The 24,286-nt window shown below is 35.8% G+C and overlaps 1 protein-coding gene across 1 annotated transcript; it reads left to right on the top strand.

Moving 5' to 3' along the window:
* The first annotated feature begins 271 nt into the window (after window positions 1-271).
* tlcd4b (TLC domain containing 4b) lies at window positions 272-23,850 on the top strand. Its single transcript, XM_039662788.2, has 7 exons — window positions 272-535; window positions 3,970-4,122; window positions 10,611-10,700; window positions 21,567-21,625; window positions 21,754-21,848; window positions 23,215-23,288; window positions 23,368-23,850. Exons 2-7 carry the CDS (start codon window positions 3,977-3,979, stop codon window positions 23,696-23,698), a joined length of 795 nt encoding a protein of 264 aa, XP_039518722.1. The 5' UTR covers window positions 272-535; window positions 3,970-3,976; the 3' UTR covers window positions 23,699-23,850.
* Window positions 23,851-24,286: the final 436 nt, after the last annotated feature.

Here is a 24,286-nt window from a genome sequence, read left to right as displayed (position 1 = left end):
TTGTATTCTATGTATTAATGCACAGTATTTTAGATACAGATAGATAGATAGATAGATAGATAGATAGATAGATAGATAGATAGATAGATAGATAGATAGATAGATAGATAGATAGATAGATAGATTTGAATTTGATGAACAACAGAATGAGTTTGCATGTTCTGGGGGATTTCATCAGGTAGTGTATTTGTGCGGTGGGCGGGGCTTCATTAGGGGAGGGTGAGGGGCGGGGTCAGTGCCGACGTCATCACGGAGCCTGTCAATACGGTGAAGAAATGCAGTGTTTGGTGCTGCAGACTCCGTGGAGGTTTACGAAATCTTTGCGTGTTTGTTAAATGTCTGAAATGGCCTCGCGCCAGAAATACCGGTTTATTCGTCCGTTCGCCCCCTGAAGACGTGTGGTTTTAAAGACAGCGTGTGGGCTAAGCGCTCGCTAGCCGTCGCCATCGAAATAAGACTGGGTTCGTGGACAGAAGAAAGAAAGAAGACGACAGGATCTGGACACGTTTACACAGCCCTATGAGACTCGTATCAGGTGAAGCAAACTGTAAATGTCATTCGAAAAGCTTGTGTGTGTGTGTACAGAAGCATCGCTCTCTGCACCTGTCACATGCATTAGCCTGTTTACATGGCCATTGTTAGCGCGACAGATGAATAGAAAAGTTTAGCGCGCTAGAGTTGGTTTGGACACTCATTCAGGTCGCTACGTGTGATGAATGTTCTTACGCAATGCACATGCAACGTATTTTCAAGCGACTGGATTCATTCACTGCGTGTGGGCTTTGTTATTGTTCGCGAGTTTGGGAATCGGGGACGGTTAACGTAACACAGATCATTATTATGCAGCGCATTATGACGCACTGTGGTATTATGGCGCAGTCGCGCTTTCTTTCATGTTTCGGAGAATGTGTGAATGTAGAATTCAAACTTACAATTGTCATTTTTTCATTGGTTATTCCTGCGAAACTAGACCTGCTCAGCGGAACGAGCTTCCGCATAATTTCGCGTGATTGCTGGGTTTGCCTTTGTCACACGTTTCTTTCGCACAGCCTCTTCTTAAGATGTAAAATATGTGGGTGTGATTGATTTTATGATTATGTGTTTAGTTAATTTCCTTACACACAGACATGAAAAGCCTATATAAAAATAGCACTTTTTTCCTCAGCACTTTTTCCAAAGAACATTAAAAAAATATTGGTATGTTTATGTAACAAAGATTTGCTGTCCTCAGTATTACTTTCACTTTTTCATATATATATATATATATATATATATATATATATATATATATATATATATATATATAACATTTACATTTTTTAGATCATGATCTATTAGATATTATTCCTGAACAAGTAAATGTAGAAAAAAAAATCAATTTCTCATGTTTTTCCACTAAAAGATTAGTAGTTTAGATTTTGTGTTGGCAAGTACCATTTGTTTCCAGGTGTTTTAGCGTGGGTCATGTATAATGACGTACATCGACATATTGTAAACACCAGTCAACCATAAGACACTTTTAATGAAGTCAAACTCTATTAAGACCTCATAGTGATAGCTAGTCCTATTAAGTGGGAATATTAAAAGTTTAACTGTGACCTTTGAGAACCCACTTACATGCACATGGTTTGTTGTTATTGAAACATCAGCTAGTGTATCATGTTGTGGAATTAACATCCATTTTTGCATTTTTCCCTAAATCAATCTAATTTATGTGTTGGTCGATTGTTTGTTGTTGAAAGGTTACCTGTGGCCCATTCCCTCTCAACCCCGTCACGCTACAGTACAGTATGTGCTCCGTACGTGCCCTCCCTAGAGGAGATCACATGTTGCCAGTCACCTTTTTTTGTCTGTAAATAGATTTACAATGGAAGTGTTGAGTTGGGGTAACAGGAGACTGGTGGTTACTAGATTAGAGAAAGACATCATGTGCTGATATCATCATGACCCAATCTGTTCCTTCTGTTGCAATCTCATCAGTACCTGGGTAAATGATTTAAACCTTTGTTAGTTTAATCTTAATAAAGTACATGTTTACCCACATTTTTGGTGGGATTAGTGCGGTTGAGCCCATTGTTTCTGTGTTAGATGCAATCATGAGAGGTTTCCCAATAGAAGTTCAAGTAATTGCGTGAGATTGAAATGAACAGCCAAACTTTTTATGTGGAAGAACGTATTTGGAAACTATTAATGCATGTAAAAAGAAATATATAGATATATATGGTTGATGAGGTTAATATAAGTTTTTATTGCTGAAGCAGTTTGAAGAAATGCTTAATTGCAAAGACATTGATGCACAAGTTAGTATTTCTAAGCGTGTGTGTGTGTTAGCTTGATGCAGTGATGCAGCTTGAAAAATACCAGATGACTCAGTATGACTCTTCAGCATGCTGGGGGACAGTGACCCCTCTCTATAATGAGTCTCTCTCTCTCTCTCACACACATTGCATTCCTATAGTCTAGCCTCTGGCGCACATTTTTCGTTTCGATATGAGACGTTTCCTGTAGTTGTTTTTGCTAAAAATGTCTTGATTTTGTTTTCATAATTCTTTTAAAGCGTTAGTTCATCCAAATGTCATTAATTCCTCACCCTCATGTCACTCCAAACCCATAAGACATGATTCAGTCATCTTTGTTAAACAAATGAAGATATTTTTGATGAAATCGCAGAGATTTCTTTCCCTCTGTTGACAGTTTACGCAACTACCACTTTGAAGCCCCAGATATCAGTGGTTTCACCTCAGTTGGGCTTTGTTTGCATAAAAAACACGATTTACTATTTTATTCACAAAATATCATCAACGACTGCTCTCGCGCCAACACGGTGCTTTACACTGGTAAATCTTAACAGTCTTAACATATACAGCAAGCCCATCACAACCATTGTTTTATGTAAAATGTGTGACTAACTGTCTTTTCATTTTTAATCTGGTAATTTTTTTTTCTAGATGATTATGTTATCTTGTAATGATTAATATTTGAAACTACTCAATAAATTAAACTAGGGCTGTGAAACGATTAATCGCGATTAATCACATCCAAAATAAAAGTTTGTGTTTACTTATTTTTTGTGGGTGCACTGTGTATAGGCTAATTATTTTGTATATATAAATACACACACATGCTTGTATATTTAAGAAATATTTTCATGTATATAGATTTATATTATATATAAATATAAATATTTTATACATAAATAATTTTTTTTCTTAATTACAGGCCTACATGCATGTGTGTGTATTTATAGTTATATAAAATAATTATACACAGTGCACCCACATATAATATGTAAACACAAACTTTTATTTTGGATGCGATTAATCGCGATTAATCGTTTCACAGCCCTAAATTAAACATCTTTCCTGTAAGACAAGTAGGATTTAAGGGATTTTAGAAAACAAACTTGGATGTGATCCCGACTTTAAGATTGTTTTTAAGTGTTGTTTAAAGAAAGAAATAAAACAACATTTGTATTCTTATTTCTTATTAGAAAATGAGAGGAATAAATATTTTATTTTTAAGAATGAATAAATAAAATGATAATTTCATTTTACTTTTAAAAATTTGACAAACTTGACTATTGTTGTTAGCTAGCGTAAACAGAGACGTAAAAAATAAATTTTCAGAAGATATGTAATTTTTACCATTTTCAAAAGTACTAAATGTATTTACAGTTTGTCTTTTTGTTCCTGCTCTCACATTCTCCATCACTTTTTCCCTCCGTCATAATCTTCTTTGGAAAACAATGAAGTGCTTTCACGATATTACACGTTTAATTACTTTCTTTGTCAGTACCTCTTTTCTCGCAAACAGATTAATTCTTAACACGCAGTCTTTGTGAAATTAATGAGCAGTCGTGCTCTTGTCTGGTAAGAGATTGCACACAAAGGCAGTCAACATTGTGAGCGATCATTGGCTGAGCGGGCGCAAGTGTGACGGACGGTGTGTGTTGTGATGTCTCTCGTGCAGGTGAGCGATGGATATGAGAGAGGTGTATGTGGTGGTCGGCAGCTTCGTGGGGTTCCAGCTGTTCTTCTCCTGCGTCAGTCCGGTTCTGTCTTCCAACTTCACACACGGTTATGGGAAACTTCCACCACACAAACTCAACGACTGGAACTCCAGGTATGAGCTGAAAATAAATCAACAGAAATGTGGGAGAAATGCATGGATGGGTATTCAGTATAAATAGAAATGGATTGGTATGCCTAGTTATACATGTATGGATAAACAATGGGAACAAATATAGACCTAAACATAGACACAAAAGCCGTTCTGAAGGAAGTCACATTTTGTGAAAAATAGCATGAATGTCTAGATTAACGTTATCTTCAAATTTTAGGATTAAGCTCTAAGAACCTGGGCTTGAGAAATTCTTAAAGAGATAGTTCACTTTGAAATTATTTTTGGTATGTTTTATCTTACCTCAAGGGCATCCAAGATGTATGTGTCTTTGTTTCCACAGCATTTTCAATTTTGATATTTTTAGGTCAAACCGTTCTTGTCTGTCAGTCATACAATGCAGGTCTATGGTCACCACCTCAAAAAGCATGCACAGAGATATCCAAATTAAACATGATTTAATGACTCATAAATGCAAGTACACATTAATGGCCTAAGACACCAAATGAGCAGTTTGTGTGAGAAAACGAACAGTATTTATATCGTTTTTAGCCACAGCCCGTGCTCTCAAAGCACTCGCGCCCTCAGATCACTTGGACGTGGTTGTGGTTACAAGAGGTAAAAACGATATAAGTGCTGTTCGTTTTCTCACACAAACCGCTCGTTTCGTGTCTTAGGCCATCAATGTGTACTTGCATTTATGAGTCATTAAATCATGTTTAATTTGGACTTCTCTGTGCATGCTTTTTGAGGTGGTGACCATAGACCTGCATTATATGACTGACAGACAAGAACGGTTTGACCTAAAAATATCAAAATTGAAAATACTGTGGAAACAAAGACGCCTACATCTTGGATGCCCTTGAGGTAAGATAAAACATACCAAAAATGAATTTCAAAGTGAACTATCCCTTTAATTTCTCAAATATTCTCTGAGAACATTACTTTTTTTTCTTCTTAAAATAGTAGTATAATGTATACATGTATTCTGTCCAGCACATGAGGCTGCCTTGTCTAATATAACAAATTAAAATTAAATCTTAAAACTATATTTGACACGCTATTAACCTTTATTTTAAGTAGCAAGCTCCTCCAGATAGCCTTGTGGCTATAATCCGGCATGTTTACGTCGGTTTTTGTCGCTTCAATGCAGATGTTCATTAATGTGCATTGTCCCTATCAAATAATTAAAAAAAATTACAAAAAAATCTGTTTATTACTGTGAAGCTGCTTTGAAATCTGTATTTTACATAGCGCTATATAAATAAAGGTGACTTGACTTGATTAAATATATAAAACAATCCAATAAATCACTTTAAAGACAAGTTTTATTAATGGATTTTAGATAAATCCCTTAAATATCCTAGAATTAAGAGTAAGCTGATGCAACCGTTCCAAATCTGCGGTCAGTTAATTATGAATATTTCAAGGTTTTTGAAGAAAATAATATTGCCAAAGTTTAACTTTTCACCTTTCTGAATCCAGTCATATGAGAGAATTTTTATTTGTTGTTGAACACCTTCAAATGTACAAACAAGCCTTCAAATATCGTTGGTAACGTCGTAGTGCATGAGTGTAGGCCGACACAAGCGAGGTCAAGCGATCTCTGGACTGAATTGTGAAATTCAAACTCTTTATCTTATGAACCTGGTTAACTTTGACCTTACACCACTTAGTCAGGAACAGATAGTTCTCTGTACAGCACGTTAAATGGTTAGAGGTAAAGCACACAAGATGATTGAATTGGTTTTGGAACAAACTATATAATCCCCGTTCTGGTTTTGAGTTTTGACATCCTCCATTGGTTTAAAAGTCATGACGTGTTTAGAGGATGAAACTCGGAGGATATTCTGTCAGCAAATCTAAATGCTTTGACGCTGTAATGAAAGCACACAGCCTACCGCATTCCCTATAAAGACTGCATTTGGGTTTTTTTAAGTTTGTTTAGCATCCACAACTTTTTAACAATGGTACAATAATACATTTATAATTATACACACAAAATATGCTAACACTTTAGTTTATGGTCCAATTCTCGCTATTAACTATTTGTTTATTAGCATGGCATGCATATTACTAGAATATTGGCTGTGTATAGTACTTTAAAGCACATAATAATTCCTTATTTTGCATGACCATATCTTACATCACTTAACCAATACCTAAACTTAACAACTGCCTTACTAACTATTAATAAGCAGTAAGTAGGAGTTTATTGAGGCAAAAGCCAGTGAGAATTGGACCCTAAAGTGTTACCCAAAATATTTTGAACAGTAGTTTGTTTATCTGTTGTAAATTAGCATACACTACACTAAAAAAAAAAAAAAAATAGTTTGGGTCAAATTGGGACAAACCCAACTGTTGGGTTAAAAACATTCTGACCCAAACAACCCTTCCTGCACCTCAATATGAAACCTTATTCACAATATCATGGGATGAAAATAAGAATTTAATTTGATAGCAAAGTGTTTCCTGTCAAACTTGTCAAACTTGCTTACTTTCTGTGAAATGAGGAAAAGATTCCTAGAGAGTTTCTCAACACTCAGATAACAGATTCAAAGGTCTACAGTCCATGTTCAAACAAACTAATGGATCAGATCAAATCATAGTTCATTCACTTTCTGCTAACACAGATACTATATCCACATGTGTCAGCACCATGTTATCTATGTGTGATTGTGAGATTCATAATATTGATTTCTTTCTACCCAGCCAATTTTAAAAGAAAATTCTAGGTCTCAATCTCGTCTCACCAACTAAACTGTCTTCATTTCAAGAAGCTTGCAATGGGATATGCATATCTATAATTAAATGACTGATTGTGTACTTGTGTACCAGCATGGTTGTGCAAAATTCAGAATTTAAGAATTCTCTCACTTTCGATTTATGCTATGGAAATTGGATTTACTTGTCAATCACTGAACTGAATTCTCACAGGAAGTTGATATTTAAAATGACGGGAAGATGAATTTCTGAAATGAGTTCTTCCAACCTAGTCAATAAATCAACTAAATGAATTTCTCTAAGACCTATAAAACCAACAAATGTCAAGTAACTCTCAAACAAGACTATCTAGCCATCATTTAAAGTTTGTTTTGACGATATGTATGTTGTTCCTTTTCTGTTTAAAAATTACACTAGTAATTCAACATTTTCTCACAACTTTCACCGCCAGCATTTATGAATATCTGAACATACAAAACAGAGAGAACAGAAAGAACAGCCTCTGCTTTAAAAACAGACTTTAAAGGGTTAGTTCACCCAAAAATGAAAATTAAGTCATTAATTACTCACCCCCATGCTGTACCAACCCCGTAAGACCTTCGTTCGTCTTCGGAACACAAATGAAGATATTTTTGATTAAATTTGAGAGCTGTATAACTACCACATTGGCTCCTAAGGGACTGCCTCTTGACGGCCCAGAAAGTCAATGAAGAAAATGTTTAAATATCCCAAGTGACTACCGTGGCTCAACTATATGTTTATCAAGCGACGCGAATACTTTTTGTGCGAAAAAACAAACAAAAATAACGAGTTTATTCTACTATTTCTTTTCTTCCTTGTAGGCCAGAACGAGACTTCCTTAGATTTCCACGACGCATGCGCGAGAATTGCGATCTGAAGTAGTGTAAGCTGGTGTGAGCAGATCGCAAATCTCGCGCATGCGTCGTGGAAATCTAAGGAAGTCTCGTTTCTGGCCTACAAGGAAGAAAAGAAATAGTCGAATAAACTCGTTATTTTTGTTTGTTTTTTCGCACAAAAAGTATTCGCGTCGCTTGAAACATATAGTTGAGCCACGGTAGTCACTTGGGATATTTAAACATTTTCTTCATTGACTTTCTGGGCCGTCAAGAGGCAGTCCTTTAGGAGCCAATGTGGTAGTTATACAGCTCTCAAATTTAATCAAAAATATCTTCATTTGTGTTCCGAAGGTGAACGAAGGTCTTACGGGGTTGGTACATCATGGGGGTGAGTAATTAATGACTTAATTTTCATTTTTGAGTGAACTAACCCTTTAACTCCTTTTTTATCGACACTTAAAAGCAACAAAAAAGCACAATTTTGAATAAAAAGCTGAGAGATTGATTTATTTTTTTGTCAAAGACTACATCCAGATTAGATTGTGAACGATGATCACAACAGACGGAGTAGATCGTGTCCATCAACAGTCCTACACTGAAAAAAATGTGGAGTAGGATTTACTTGCTAAACCTAGGCAACTTTTTCCACTCAGAAAATGCTAGTAAACTTACAAAGATTTGCCAAGTAAAAACCTAAACATATTTATCAGTAGCTTTAATTAGAAATCTTAAGTTAAAATTTACTTGGAATATGGAATTAAGTAAACTTTACTTTAGTTAAGTGAAAGTAACAAAGAATATAAGTAACTTGGTAAAAGGTTGATTAATATCGATTTAGTTGTAATTTCCTTTGAATTACATTTGACTCAAACAATTTTATTGAATTATACCAGTCATTTATAGTCAGTGTTGGGAGTAACGCATTACAAAAGTAATACATTACAGTAACATATTACTTTTTGCTGTAACGCAGTAGTGTAAGGCATTACTAATCAATTTTCAGTAATATTTTACTCTTTACATGTTCAGTGAGGCTTGTATTACAGTTGTATTACAGTGTCTGCTTTTACTTCTTAAAGGCAACAGACTATGTGAAAGTTTTAAAGCAGTCTTTTAGTGCCAGTTCAGAGCGGTCGCGTCTGTAACATTGTTTTTTCCTCATAAATGCGAAAACGAAAACTAAAATAAAATGAATATTTTAAGTTCTATAAAGACTGGAGAGCCAACCCTTCCTCATCCGATTTGCGCAGTGTAATTAACAGAATTACAAAAAATATATTTTGCCTCCTATTTTTTTGTCACGCATGAATGTGTGTCTTTTCCCTAACACTAAAAATAAAACATACACTGATATTTGTCTAATGTCTGGAGTCCTTTAAGGAAGTAGCCTATATACGTTTCAATACATTATGTATTTTCTGAGAATTTTTATTTCAAGTTTTGACTGCAAATGTCATGTCCATAATGCTGGACTTCCCCAATTTTAAATAATTTATCCTCAACTAGTTTTGTGGTGTAGGTCTACGTATTTTATAATGTTAACTTCAAATAATACTAATAGCCTAATTTAAAGATAAGGCAGCATTGGATATGGACGGTAAGGAGAACAACGCTGGAGTTGGAAGAGGTGTGTCGCGATTCTGTAGGTTCGTGGATCTGAGTCGTGTGGCGAATCGCGATTTCGGTTTTATATTGCATATTGTTACAGCCCAAAAGTTAAGTTCTACTTAGTTATTTTGGTGAAAGTAACTCAAAAGTAATACATGAGTAATGTAACGCATTACAATTCTGGGACAGTAATATTGTAAGGTAATGAATTACTTTTAAATAACAGTAACAAGTAATACCTAATGTATTACAGTTTGGAAGTAACTTGCACAACACTGTTTATAGTATGTGTTTTACTTAGCCTAAGTAATTTATACTTCATCATGGCAGATGTTAAACATGATGTGAATGCAAAGACCTCAATACTTGGTAGACAATACACAATGACGGTAACATTTGATGGATCGTTTTTGTGTTTGAATGTGTCATTTTGAGCAGAAAATTTCCTCAAAATGTCACAAAATGGCAAGTTACTAAATCTAATCCTGACAACAAAAGCAATGATAAAACAGTGTAAATACAGCTGGAAACCAGTGAAAAATTAGCCTCATTAATTATTCAAGGTCCAGTGCATGATGGGAACCCCAGTATCAGAAAAGTTGAGTAATTTTTACTTTGTTTTATTGAGTTCATATTTATGCTTTTTTCATTTCTACTCGCTTGAACTAAGTACTGATATGGAATTTAATTAGTTTTTTTTTAATTCTTGCCTGAACTAACTTTTTCTTGTAAATTACATTGTTTTTTTTCAGTAGTATTTACCTTACCAAAAAAATCATTTTTTTCAGTGTATATCTCTTTATGGGTTCTGCTTTTCTTTAGGTATCGTTAGGCAGTTTTGATTAATATGCAGTTTGATGATTGCATTCGTTTACATGTTTGTAAGCAATGCTTCTACCGCTTCTTCTTCACTTGTTTTTTGGATCCAGAGATTCTGTTCTCTTTAAGAAGATATGTACGGCAATAGCTCGCCTTACCGTGTATACTGCAGTAAAACATGGATTGCCCAAAAATGACGTCAATGGCGGGGAAATATGTTGAAGTTATGTGAATTTCTATCTTTAAATCCAGCTACCTTAAGTCAAGTGCAATTAAAATCCAGGAATTTAATTAAAAGGCATTCTCAATTCAATTCTGAATGATGCCCAATCCTGAGTTTGCCATTACTGAAATGTTGCTTGAAAACTCAGTGGAAAGTTCAAGATTTTTTTTTGGTTTGTTTTTGTTTTTTTCAGGTTTAAGATCCAAATGATTCTCTGTCTGGGAATAACGGAGTTGTTGTTTTTTTTTTTTTGTCCTCAGGCTCGTGTCCACTGTCCATGCTTTAATTGTGGGGCTTTTCTGTCTCTATATCCTCTGGTACGATGATGCCGTCAATGAAGACCCTGTCTGGTAAGAGGCTAGTAGTTCAAAAAAAGGGCAGGTTTATTTTCACCTTTATTGTACTTTTTGGATCTCATTCTGAATTTATTTTTTATTTTGTTTTCATTGCTTAAAACCAAACTCACAAATGCGTCTTTTGTTGGATACCATAAATGGATACTATTTATGAATCCATAACCCCCCACCCCCCCAAAAAATACAAGAATCAAACAATTAGTACCAATCAATATGAAAGTGCCAATGATGATATAATGGATTATATGACCAAATTCCCTTTATCCTGAAGATTTAATTGAAACTTTTGCTCTGTCATCAGAAATGTTGTGTCCACTGTAGTCGCCAGTCCAGAGAACAGCCGTCTCATTTGTCTTATTGTCTTTATTTTTCTTTTCTTCTTTCCCTCTCTTTTAATCTTTCCTTTTCTGCCTGCTGCCTGTTTGGTCTGCATCTTTGCATCCTGAAGGGGAAGAATGGTAATTTGTCTTTAGTTGTTGTCCTCTGTAGCTCTGCTCCAAAACCTACTGAGCTGCCTACCGAGACCGCATTTCGGCTGTTCCAAAAGGTAGACGGCAACTTAGGGTTTATTCACACTTGGCAGGTTAGGTTCGATTGTTAAATTAAGTGTGTGAACTCTGCCATCCAAACCCTAGTGCGCACCAAACAAGCGGACCGAGATCGCTGAAAAGATGGAAGAAAACCTCTAAATGAACCAAAAACAGGATGTGGTGTCTCCAGATGCGACTGAATGCTTAAGCATACCTGTTTGTTCTCGATAAAGTCGCGATGTTGCCCGTCACAGTCCGGTACAGGCTTCAGAACATCGTCTTCTCGCAGCAGATCTTCGATTTGGATTTCTGCCGCTGTTTTGACTCCTTTACACGTTTTATAAGCTCTTCACGAGTTCTCAGCTGGTCAAAATACCATCATATCATTTAGCATTGTTTTGGATGGTTTTTCTTTGTATCATTAGTTTTGTCTTAAAGCTACACTGTGTAAGTCTTTTAGTTTATTCTTAGCTAAAAACACTTAGTTCTTTCAAAAACATATGTGCTCATTAATGTATATTTACTTCGTTTCTCGTGAGTGTATAATATGCCATTGAAAATGCATACGGGTGAGGGGTTCTAATGTCGGTCGCCATGTTGCCCCTCCATCTTGAAAGTACATTAGCCAAATAGGGACATACCCGTTAATTCAAGCTTCGCCTTTCGCGTTTACGTTTGATTTAACACTCATGGACGAGGTCGAACTGGAAGCCATGTTAATCTTGGACTACATTGGCCACCGTAGGAGTTAAAACGAAATCGTAATTGAGAGGAACAGAAACTAATATTCACTGGATGGTTATATACCTCTTCACCGCTAGATGGGGGTAAAAATCACACAGTGTACCTTTAATGGCAGTGAGAATACAAAGTGAACCAAAAGAACCAAGAGAATCGAACTACAAGTGTGAACACACCCTTAATGTTTCCTTCTAAGTCGCCTCGTTTTTTGCAGCTTTGCATGGATAAAGCAAACCCAGAATGCATTGCAGCACACAAATACTTTGAGCATAAAGCATAAGCTAGCCTATGTCCCGATTCGAAGGGTCAATCCTTCAAAGGCTGCGTCGAAGGCCGAATGCGTTAGAGAGCGGCGTGATTCGTAAGGCTCTTTCAATGCGACTTACAAATGCGTCCTTTTTTTTGGGCCATGAAGGATAGAATGAGTTTCATTGTGCGGCGATGAGGAGAAAATGTAAGTATTGTTGAGTTTCAACATACTTTAATATCTAACAATACAATAGTTGACATATCTTACCAACATGTGGTTTTATTGATAGTTGATACTCTTTATCAGGTACATGTATGGATCAAGGTGAAGGTGGCGTTTTGTTTTCAGACAGTTGAATATAACTTTCAAAAAGGTCCAGTTGAAACATTACTGCCACTCGTCAAAGGAAGCTGTCAGGACAAACCTCTCTAGGCACTTGGTATGACCTTCGTGGCCTTTAAAGGATGCAGCCTCTGAATTAGCACACAGCTTTAGTTTACATGCATGAATATTAAGTGCAACATGCTAATGCCAGATTATATTGGAATCCCGTATAATTCATATTTATGGCTCTTGTGAAATTGCTACTGTTATTAAATAAACAGCAAGGCAGCTCACTAGGTTTGGGAACACTTGTCTTTGCATTTCACTTCTTCATCTCTTCTTTCTGCTATTTTGGTTCTAGGTCATTTTTTTTCCCTTTCATTTTCTCCATAGAGGTTTCATGAAATTCTTTAATAAAGAGTCTTGAATCATACCAAACATCTCTGAGATGAACCACAACATTAGATACTTTGATTTGAAGTAAATAGAGAAAAAAGACACTTAAATTCTTTTCTGAGGGAATGAACTCTATTGATCCCATAAGGCGTTGCAAAATATTGAGTTTAGTCAAAAATGACTATGATTGTATATAATATAAACAAAGTATACTTTAAGTCTATTGCAAAATTTCAAATATATAAATTGTTAAGAGAGTATCCACAAGTTTCCGAGGGGCGCTCCTGTAAAAAATAAAGTGGGTGAAACTTCCGGTGACGCGGCGGAAGTAGCGTTCCAATGGTATTTTGTGTGTTAGTTAGCGAAGATGCTAGCTGTTTTTCGGAGAATTATTTTACTATTTAAAGACGCAAATCTTTATGAGAGATGTCGTTACGGAGCTCAGGGACAATATGCGCTGTTCGCGGTTGTATGTATAACCGGACTAAACTAGTTCAGTGGCTTAAACGTGATTGTTTTGAACATAAGCTGAAAACTAAATCAGAGTGATCCTGCCAGAGCCCGTCTCTGATCCTGCCAACAACTGTAACGTTAGTTTCCATCACCTCCCAAAAGACGACGAATCTTCCTGTGTACATTTTTTTAAATTCTTAATATTCTATAAACTCTATCCGCATGTGATTGGCTGTTCGCTACTGATGTTACACCTAAACTCAGGATCAAAGCCTGTGTTGACAGAATACCAAATGTGCCAGTTAATGTATTCAAGCAGCACATTCATTTATAATTTTGAATAAACTCCAAAGCACAATGAATAAGTGTGTATTTTTTATTTTAATTGTTTGTCAGCTCGCACAACTGTCTGTCACCATGCCTTGATGAGTATTGATAATTAATAATGTTATTATAATACTCCCAATCAAGTACTGCGGAGGGTAAAGGTACTGTTATTTCACTCTTTTGAATTTCGTTGAGGTTGTGTTCCCACATCTTTAGCTAGTTTGGATCGCTATAACTTGAATGACTGTCAACTGTTGAATGAACGAGTGTCAAGCATGTCAAGTCGCGCTTTGTTTACTTCCAACCGGAAGTCGCGCCCACTTTTGACGCAAGGCCTCATGGGGCGTAGGAAACTTGTGGATAGAAACCAACTCAAGTCTCAGAGTTCAGGGTGGCACTGTTTTGAAAGCTGTACATTATCGTTAAAACAGTTTCTCTATGGAACAAATGAATATTTCTTGAGTATTCATATTTACTTCATGAATAACTTTCCCCCTAGTTCCTTGATTTGTTTGTCCTCTCGCTTTATTTCGTTCTCATCACCTCTGCTCCTTTTTCCCTGTTTTCTTTGGTTACCTGTTGACTCTTTCAGAGAGGGAAAGGTATTACTCTCTGTCTGTTGTCAATGTGTCTTTACCTCTCTCCTTTCCCACTCTCTGAGATCAGAGAGTTTTTAATCTTGTCAACAAGGCGCTTTTCAGCAGGAAACATCAGATTCCCAGTCCCCCTCCTCTCTCGTATCATGTGACAGTCCTCCAGGCCTCCTCTGTCCCCTGTCCCATAGGCCGTCTCAGGCTAGAAATGCTGACCACAAACACTGCTGAGAATTCATTCCCATCCACGCCTCACTTCATCCTCACCCCAATAAACCCTTCTCACATTTCCAGTGTTTTAGAAGCTGAAGTCGCCATAGTTGGGTAAAGTGGTGAGCGGAAACTACAGAAAATATCATTTTAGCATTCCCATTTGCTCAAATAGCTACAAAATTCACAATACATTTCTATGACTTTCCAAAAGAGGCAAAATATTTTTTGAGAGCTTGATAACGGTGGTCAAAAGACAGAAAGATGTCAAATTTGGCGTCACTCCCTCAGCTGTGGTATTAGAAATTAGAAATTTATATAAGACAAAATATAGTTACAATGTTAATAAAAATTGATCATCATCAAATTGTGGAAATCATCAAATTGTGGAAATTGATCATCATAGGCTATGCTAATTGTAGCGCAAACTTGGAATATCGCATTAAACATTTGTGAATAAAAGGCTGCGTTTCGGTTCTATGTGTTCAAGAGAACAAATTGGGGAATTGGTGCATATTTTCTGTTATATAAATGGAAGTTGCTGCAATCGTGGAAGCCACTGTCGCGCAGATGAAACACATTTAACGCTGTTCATGGTCATGGTGTTTGGGAACACAATCGTGTGAGACACACCTCTGGGACGTTATGAAACCCAACTATTTTGATTACAGACTTTGGTTCAGGCATTTCAGAATGACCGAACCAACATTTGAGATGCTGTGTGATGTGATTGGTCAGCTGGTTAGTCCAGTTATCCAATCCAACGAGTTCTCATCCTACACTCTCAGAAAAAAAGGTTCAAAAGCTGTCACCGGGGCTGTACCCTTTCAAAAGGTACACTTTTGTACCTAAAGGCTGCATATTGGTACCTTAATGGTACATATTAGCACCTGAAATGTACATATTAGCACCTGAAATGTACATATTAGCACCTAAAATGTACATATTAGCACCTGAAATGTACATTTTAGCACCTATAATGTACATATTAGCGCCTAAAATGTACATATTAGCACCTGAAATGTACATTTTAGCACCTATAATGTACATATTAGCGCCTAAAATGTACATATTAGCGCCTAAAATGTACACATTAGCACCTAAAATGTACATAGGCCTATTAGCACCTAAAATACATATTAGTACCTAAAATGAATATACAGTATTAACACCTGAAATGTACATATTAGCACCTAAAATGAACATATTAGCACCTAAAATGTACATATTAGCACCTGAAATGAACATATTAGCACCTAAAATGTACATAATAGCACCTACAATGAACATATTAGCACCTGAAATGTACATATTAGCACCTAAAATGAACATATTAGCACCTAAAATGTACATATTAGCACCTAAAATGTACATATTAGCACCTGAAATGTACATAATAGCACCTACAATGTACATATTAGCACCTACAATGTACATATAACTAAAATGAACATACAGTATTAACACCTGAAATGTACATATTAGCGCCTAAAATGTAAATATTGGCACCTAAAATGTACATATTAGCACCTGAAATGTACATACAGTATTAGCACCTAAAATGTAGATATTCACACCTAAAATGTACATATATTAGTACCTAAAATGGACAAAAGTTTACCTTTTGAAAAGGTACAGCCACAGTGACGGCTTTTGTACCTTTTTTTCTGACAGTGTAGGGCATCATATAGTGACACTTTTGAAATTTGGTCTAAATCCAACGCACATGGCACCCTTTAGCGTCAATATAACATTAGTTCGGTTATGGTAGGTTTAGTTCTGGGGTAGGGTTAGGGTTAGACCACTAGGAGGTGCCTTCTGGCCCATATATATCTGTGTCTCATTGACACTAAAGGGTGCCATGTGCGTTGGATGTAGATGAAATGTCAAAAGCGTCAGTATATGACGCCTTGGGATGAGAACGGGCTGTCCATTCACATCCTCTGTTGAGGCAAAGTCACGTGAGTTTTTTTTTTTTTTTTTTTTGTGCATTGGGATGTATTTGGCAAATGCGTTTCCATATTATCTTATCAGATTAAAAAAGAAGTCTGCCTCAATTGAGAGCGTAAGATTTGTATGTGCATTTTTAAAATTTATGCATGCTTGCCATTTCTATCCAGTGTTTTTTTTTTTAATTATTATTAATATTATTAGATAACCCAAAATCTGCTTAAATATTATTAGATGTAAGCATAGCTACAGTATGTCAAGTACAAATACCTTTTCGATTGATCTTTTTTTTAAAGTAAATTTCTTTTTACCAAAAATTAAGTGATCATGTGATTTTATTCTGGATGATGTCACCTCTTTTGTCTGCTTTGCATTCTGATTTGTTAGTTTTTGAGTCTTCACTTGTTGTCGTGGGATCATGAAGGAAAGGTTTCTGGGTTTTTTGTGTGACCCGTCCGAGCAGGCACCACTTGGCTTGATAATATCCAGTTTCAAGTGTAGGTAAATTGCATTGTGCATCTCAAGCTACATGATCAATATTAATACGTCGGCTACTGTATAACTAATACAGTTTACAGCTGATGGTAACAGGGTTGGCAGTTTGACAGTTTTACTTGGATTTTGTGGATTTTGGAATGTACGTTTAATGCTAATATTGCGAGCACAACAACCTTTTATATTGTGTCAAATATAGGATTTGTCATTTCATTTGAACCAGGACATGAATTTTTCAAATGTATGTAGCATGAAGAAGAAATATTAATCCGTTTTTTGGCTGTTTTCAACTATATTAGCCATTATGCACATTTTGAATCTACACGCATGATAATAAAAAGCACTTGTTTTGTCGAATGACCCAACAGAGAGTTAGTTGTTTCAGTGACTGGGCTTTTGTTTGCTAAAATAACAAAACAATTTTGCCTGTTTACTCACCGTCTTGCGTGAAGACTTAAGCTCCACAGACCCTTTTCAACCGCTCAAGCTGATCTATTTGTGTTTTATGCTAACGGCTACATGCATTGCCATCCAGCTTGACTCAAGCCTTACACTTAAATGTGTTTTATTAGATTAGTCTATACTGTAAGTCTGTTGGGTCTGTTGTCTGATTCTGTTCGCCAAAGTTGAGTGAACACAGTTATATAAACTTGCTTAGGTATGTCTATCTAAAAGCTAAATCTACATCTATCTATATAAATTAACTTTTGCCTATTTTTCCCCCGAAACCTTATCAGTTATCTGTACTCGGGTAATAAAAAACAAAACCTGATTATCAAGTAGGTTTTAGGTTAATGTCACAATGACATGTACCACGGTCAAACCATCAAAGTACATAAAGAAGTAGATTAGATAAGAGGATACATTTATAATTATATATTATTCACAGAACTTTTAAATTATTTTCTTTATAATATATTGAGTAATAGTTGAAAAAAATGAATTCTGGGTTCTTTTTAGTTTTCCCGCCAAACTAGGATCAAAGTTATGTACTTAAATGTGCAGTGTGTAATATAGACAGTGAGTGGTTGAAATGGGAACTACAGTCCAAATTCACAATATTAGAGAGAGTTGTTTCCCCCACTCCTCATCCTCAGAATCCATGAACTTAGGGTTGCCAGATTGAGGACACGCAACAGGAACAAGCACAATTGAAAATGGAAGGTGGCGAGCCTTAACCTGTTGATGAGTTGATTTATCCGCGTTTTAAAATGCGTTTCGCTGATCATAGTGCTTTTTAAAAAAAAATAAAGTAAAAGTAAAATCTGCGATCTATTACCCAGTTTGTTCGCTCACTTCTATGTCTGAAATTTGCTGTGTCTTCCACAAACTTGCAACCCGGGGTGTTGAAATACTATTGGGTAAATTGTAGGGCTGTTCCGAATACCATTTTTTGAGCTTTGAAGCTTCGGTAGTAATGAACATCGAATATTCGAAGCTTCGGAATCTCGATGGCCTATGTCTGTCTGTCCGTTTGCATTTTGATTATTTCGAGAACCGTTCAGACCACACAGGTCTGTTAACTTAAGCAATATTTTTAAGGTAGTCTAATATTTTTCTCACTAACAAATAACTAACGGGTAGATTTAAATAAAGAAGCGGCGTGCTCGCCTTTCGCGAGCAGGGATTATATGCTCCAAGAACAGACACTGCACTAGTTATATGAAACACACACACATACAGGTCTTTTTTTAACTGAAGGAATATTTTTAATAAGGTATAGTCTCATAATATTTTTCTCACTGACAAAGTAGGGTAGATTTAAATAAATAAAAATGAAATTTACAAAAAAAGTAGGGCTGTCAAACGATTAATCGCGATTAATCGCATCCAAAATAAAAGTTTGTGTTTACATAATATATGTGGGTGCACGGTGTATAATTATTTTGTATATATATAAAAACACACACATTAATGTATATTTAAGAAAAAAATATTTATATATAATATAAATCATATATAAATCTATATACAGTATATACATGAAAATATGTCTTAAATATATACAAGCATGCGTGTGTATTTATATATATATAAAATTAATTATACACAGATATTATGTAAACACAAACTTTTATTTTGGATGCGATTAATCGTTTGACAGCCCTAAAAAAACTAAATTTAAATAAATAAAAACTAAATTTAAATATAGAAAAACAAAATTTAAATAGAAAACGAAATTGCGACATCCCAGTAAAATCCCAAAGTCTCCTATATTTTGCAGTAGATTAATTTAGATTGATAATAACGGGTGAATTGGATAATACATTTTGTTTGTATTTTTCTAATTTTTTTTTTCCCACAATGTCAAAGCAACGCAGCTTGACCCAAAATACAAGCTCAGGTATGCACTTCTGTCCATACAAACTCTATGACTGCGCTCTAGCCGGAGAATACTCCCGTTGCAGGAACACTTTTAGTAGTCCAAGAAGAAGCAAATGTATTTATTAAGTAGCTATAACAAAGTTTTTAGTTTTAAATCGAATACCAACCCACCGAACGAATATTCGAATATTCGGATATTCGGGTCCAACCTTAGTAAATTGGCAGTGGCCGGATTCTCACAGACCAAAGCAAAACACGGAACATTGGACGTTCCAACACGGAACGCACATTTCAAAATAGAATAACAGGCTGTATCATTGTTTTTCAGAGAAACAAATATAAAAACTTTGCCTGTTTCCTAAATCTCTGCAAATGTTTTAGTAGAGTCCAAAATCTTACATACAGCACCTTTAAGTATGCCATCTACAGTGCTTCAGAACCACTTGCACACTTAAGATTAAGTGTGAAATCCTGCATGGAGGCGTCAGCTGTGCCTTGCTGGACGGAGAGTGAGAGTTCAGGTGTTAGACAGAGGGGTCAAAGGTCAGCGGAGTACACCGAGCTTACTGTGCATGAGAGTCTGCTAGCAGATCAGGTTTCACACACACATGTCCTCTGCTACTGGACACCTGCGATCGCTGTGTATAGGTTCCCTGATCGCTTTACAGACGCGGATCTCAGGCACACATGTACTGTAACGCTGGCTTGTTATTCATTCACCAAGATATTCATCTTCCATATGGCAAGCGCATGGTTTTGTTTAGTTCATATTCTCTCCCTTGTAACTTTCAGATGACCCTATCGACCTCACTCGAATGAATTTTCATGAAAACAAACTTTTTTTAACCAACCTAAGCTGCAATGTTTGAGCTAATGGAATGGTTGTTTGTGTAAGTTTGCGTTTATGTGGCTTTGTGTGCAATTTCTCTAAACAAAGCGTTTTTATTAGTTATGCTCTTGGCCCTCAGATCATATGTTGATCTATTCGGGGTGTATGATTTCTGCACTGCTGAAAATATGGACATAATCATGGAATTCAGTCATAAAAATGGAATTTACTGTTGAATTTGGAGGAATAACATAAAAGTAGGGCTGTACAATTAATATTAATAGTCATAGACACTAGTCCATATTGCTATTATTAATAATTATGACAGAAATATATTGCCATTATACAGTAGAATGTTCCTCTCAAAGTAATAACACAATAATATTAAAATATCACACAATTTATTTCTCATCCATGATTTAGTTTAAACAGCAAACCAAAAAAATAAAGGAATTGTTTGAATTTCATTTGATTAAATTTTAAAAGAATAATTCAGTCATGCAAGTTCTTTGCATTAATTTTTTAATAAAAAACGTTCTTGATAAAAGATTTTTATTAAATCATAAAAAAACAAACCAGATTTTTTTTATTATTATTATAAATAGTTGGTTAGGCATTCTATTTGGTATAAATAAAAATCAAACTAAAAAATTCAAATGCAATACAGAATTTTGGAAGAAATAAAATGGAATTTGGAAAATAAAAAATGAGTACAGTGCTGCAGTCAAATCTCTTAATCGTGATTAATCAAATCTAACATTCAAAGTTTGTGTGCGTGTATATATATATATATATATATATCGATTTTTGATTGATTAATCAATTTATTATGTTAGATGCGATTTAATCAATTTGACAGGGAAAAAAATGAGCCCTAATCTATTTCTGAATTTTTCCAAATGCATGAAACTGATCTGAGATCAGACAGTTCAAAAAGTCACTGCACACATTTGTTTCAAATAAGAAATATTTCTTTTTTATAGTATATTATACTATTACTAGATATCTGTGACTGTGGAAAAAAAAACATTCTTGAATGCTTGAATGATGTTTTTCACACAAACGTAGATCGCTATCATCTCAGATGTCAGATGACCCAGGTCAATTCCATTAAGTATGGTTTCATTGGATTTTGATTTTACACAGGAACATCACTTGTACAGTTGGCAGTGTTGACGGAGGCATGTTACCAGTGATAGTACAGTAATAAATGGCTTCAGTCAAAAACAGCACCACTCCCTCATGCTTTGTTGTTGGCTAAGGTTTCCATCTGCAGGTTTACTGGTTGGTGACGCTTTTAGGGATTACACCTTTCAGAAATAATGTTACGCTTTTTAAGTCCAAACACAGTACAACATCTCCATTGCTGGGTGACTGCATTATATATTCTGTTGTCTTTGCCTTTTGTTTGAGCTGTATCTTTTTCTGCTTCTTCAGGGGTGATCCTAACCTGGTTAAGCTCAATGTGGCCATCACCTGTGGTTACCTGTTCTATGGTATGAATCGTTGATTTATTATGGAAGTTCACGCACAGATGTCACATTTCAGATCTTTTCAGGTTTGTCTACATTTTTTTTTTACTCTCTTGTTTTCTCTTCCGTCCTCTACTCTTCTCTTCTCTCAGACCTGGTGCTTCTAGCTTGTAATTGGAGTACCATGGGTGACGCGTTTTTTGTCTGTCACCACTTGGCGGCGCTGTATGCTTATGGATATGTGCTGGTAAGTACCTGGTAATACAGAGCACAACATGAAAGGCCCTTGAAATTGAGGACACTGTTCTTTATATTATTTAAAGTTTTATATTCTTTTTTTTTTAGCTCATTTGACAGTTTTAAAGAAACTTACTAGCCTTGGTACACAGTCTAGTTAGTTAGTTAGTTAGTTAGTTGACAGCAAAATGGCATTTGAGGTATATCACCCTGACTTTGATTTGACTGTGTATATATTTACGGATGTGCTAGTTACTAGCCACTCAGCATTTTCACTGGCCACAATTTTAACATTAATGCCATAGGTAAAAACTGCCATTTAGATACTCTGAGACTCATAATTTGGCAGCAGGTATATTAGGCTGCTGTCACTTTAAGAACCGCCCCACAGATCCATTATCTGATACGCATGCATTTTCTTTCTCACCTGTTTATGTTCAATTAAAATAAAACTGACTGTGTTTCATGAATACTTGCCAAAACCAACATTTTGATATTATTTTGTGTGTATTTGACTGTTTAAACGCAATAAGCAGGGAAAAATCACTCAATTTAGTACTTAGAGGAGGCTTTATGTGCCGCACTTTGGGTATGAGCGCATAATCTGTGAGTAAGTTATGCTCAATGCTGAAATTCAAGCCCTGAAACAGCAACAATATTCATCCAGAGCAAATGAAACTATATTGATATGTATAGAAAAAAGAACTATATTTCTGACAACACTACATTGTACTTAGTTTAGTATTTAAGATGCATTTTTAATAGATTTCAATTGAAAAATGTACATAAAACACAACCCAGCAAAGTGGCTTGTAGGAGTGACTGCGTTACATGCATTTTATATATATATATATATATTTATATTTATTTATATATATATATATATATATATATATATATATTGTGTGTGTGTTTTATTTATTTATATATATATATATATATATATATATATATATATATATAAATAAATAAAACACACACACACACACAAACTTTGAATGTTAGATTTGATTAATTGCGATTAAGAGATTTGACTTTATTTTCCAAATTCCATTTTATTTCTTAGTTAGATTTTTATTTCGACCAAATAGAATGTCTAACCAACTATTTATCATAAAAGCTTAATTATTTTTTAAGTGTGTATAATGTGTGTGTATATCTGTATATACACACAGTCACACACATTATACATTTACAATTTATTAAATATAATTTGCGATTAATCGATTTGACCGCACTAATAATACAATTGTAATACTACTAGTCGTGATAATAATAATAATAAATAAAAATAAAAAAAATCAATTTAAATTCAGAAAATGAAAACTTGTTCCTCATTGCAGAGGTATTTAAGTAATTGCCTGTTTGATCTGCAGAACCGTGGAGTGCTTCCTTATTTCGCTAACTTCCGACTGATTTCAGAATTGTCAACGCCATTTGTGAATCAAAGGTGAGATTTGTTTACTCATTGGGAAAGATTTACTCATAACCACAAACTTCTCAGTTGACCTCTATTCGTGCCTCCGCAGGTGGTTTTTCGAAGCGTTGGCCTACCCTCGTACCGACCAGCTGGTCGTCATCAACGGCATCGCCATGGCGGTCGTGTTCTTCCTGGTGCGGATTGCCGTGATGCCGCCCTACTGGGCCAAGGTGTTCGGCACGTTCGGCACGCCAGCGTTTGAAAGGCTCGGTCTCAGCGCTCAGGTGGCTTGGATCTTATCCTGCATTTGTTTGGATATCCTGAACACAATATGGATGTACAAAATCGCCCGCGGCTGCTACAAAGTCATTACCGGCAAGCTAAGAGGGAGCAAAGCGGACGCCAAAAAGACCAATTTCGTGAACAACCACACAGACTGAGAATCATCCGCAATAAAGACATGTAGATTAGGCGTATTCTCTTCCCAGAATATAGCGACTCCCGAGTCGTTTCCTTTGTGCTCTGGATGGATGTGCTCTCAAAAAGAGGTTGAGAGGATCCATCCCGGTGTGGTTTTAACCTCTATGTCATTTACAAACAATCTGAATTCACCTACGCCGGTGAATTGCCTCAAACACAACCAAAGTGCCTCAAAGCACCACGAGAAGCAATAGAACATATGAGCTCATGAAAGTCCATCGCATCTCCCTCGCAAAGCCTTATCTAGTCAGTACCCATCCGTGTTTTTTCTCCAAACCAATCGTGGTTGGCTCAAGAGCCATATTTCCTGTGATCTTTAACACTGATGTGCCTCAGTGGTCTCCAGGCTTGAACTTGCCCCTCGTTTGTTGGCGGACCGGAAACAACGCTCACCGAATTCATTCAGTCTTACGTCAACACTACATTGCCAGTCTGACTCGTCGCAAGGCTTCCGTGAAACCACAGATCTACCTCTCTCACCGTGTCAAGCACAAGTGCAGAAACAAGAAACAACACCGTACGGACTTGCTACGAAAAAAATAAAGAAT

Source organism: Pimephales promelas, chromosome 3, assembly GCF_988280905.1.
Source record: "Pimephales promelas chromosome 3, fPimPro1.hap1.1, whole genome shotgun sequence".
NCBI classification, from domain to species: Eukaryota; Metazoa; Chordata; class Actinopteri; order Cypriniformes; family Leuciscidae; genus Pimephales; species Pimephales promelas.
Note: the sequence above shows the minus strand (reverse complement) of the source record. Positions and strands in the feature narration are given on the sequence as shown.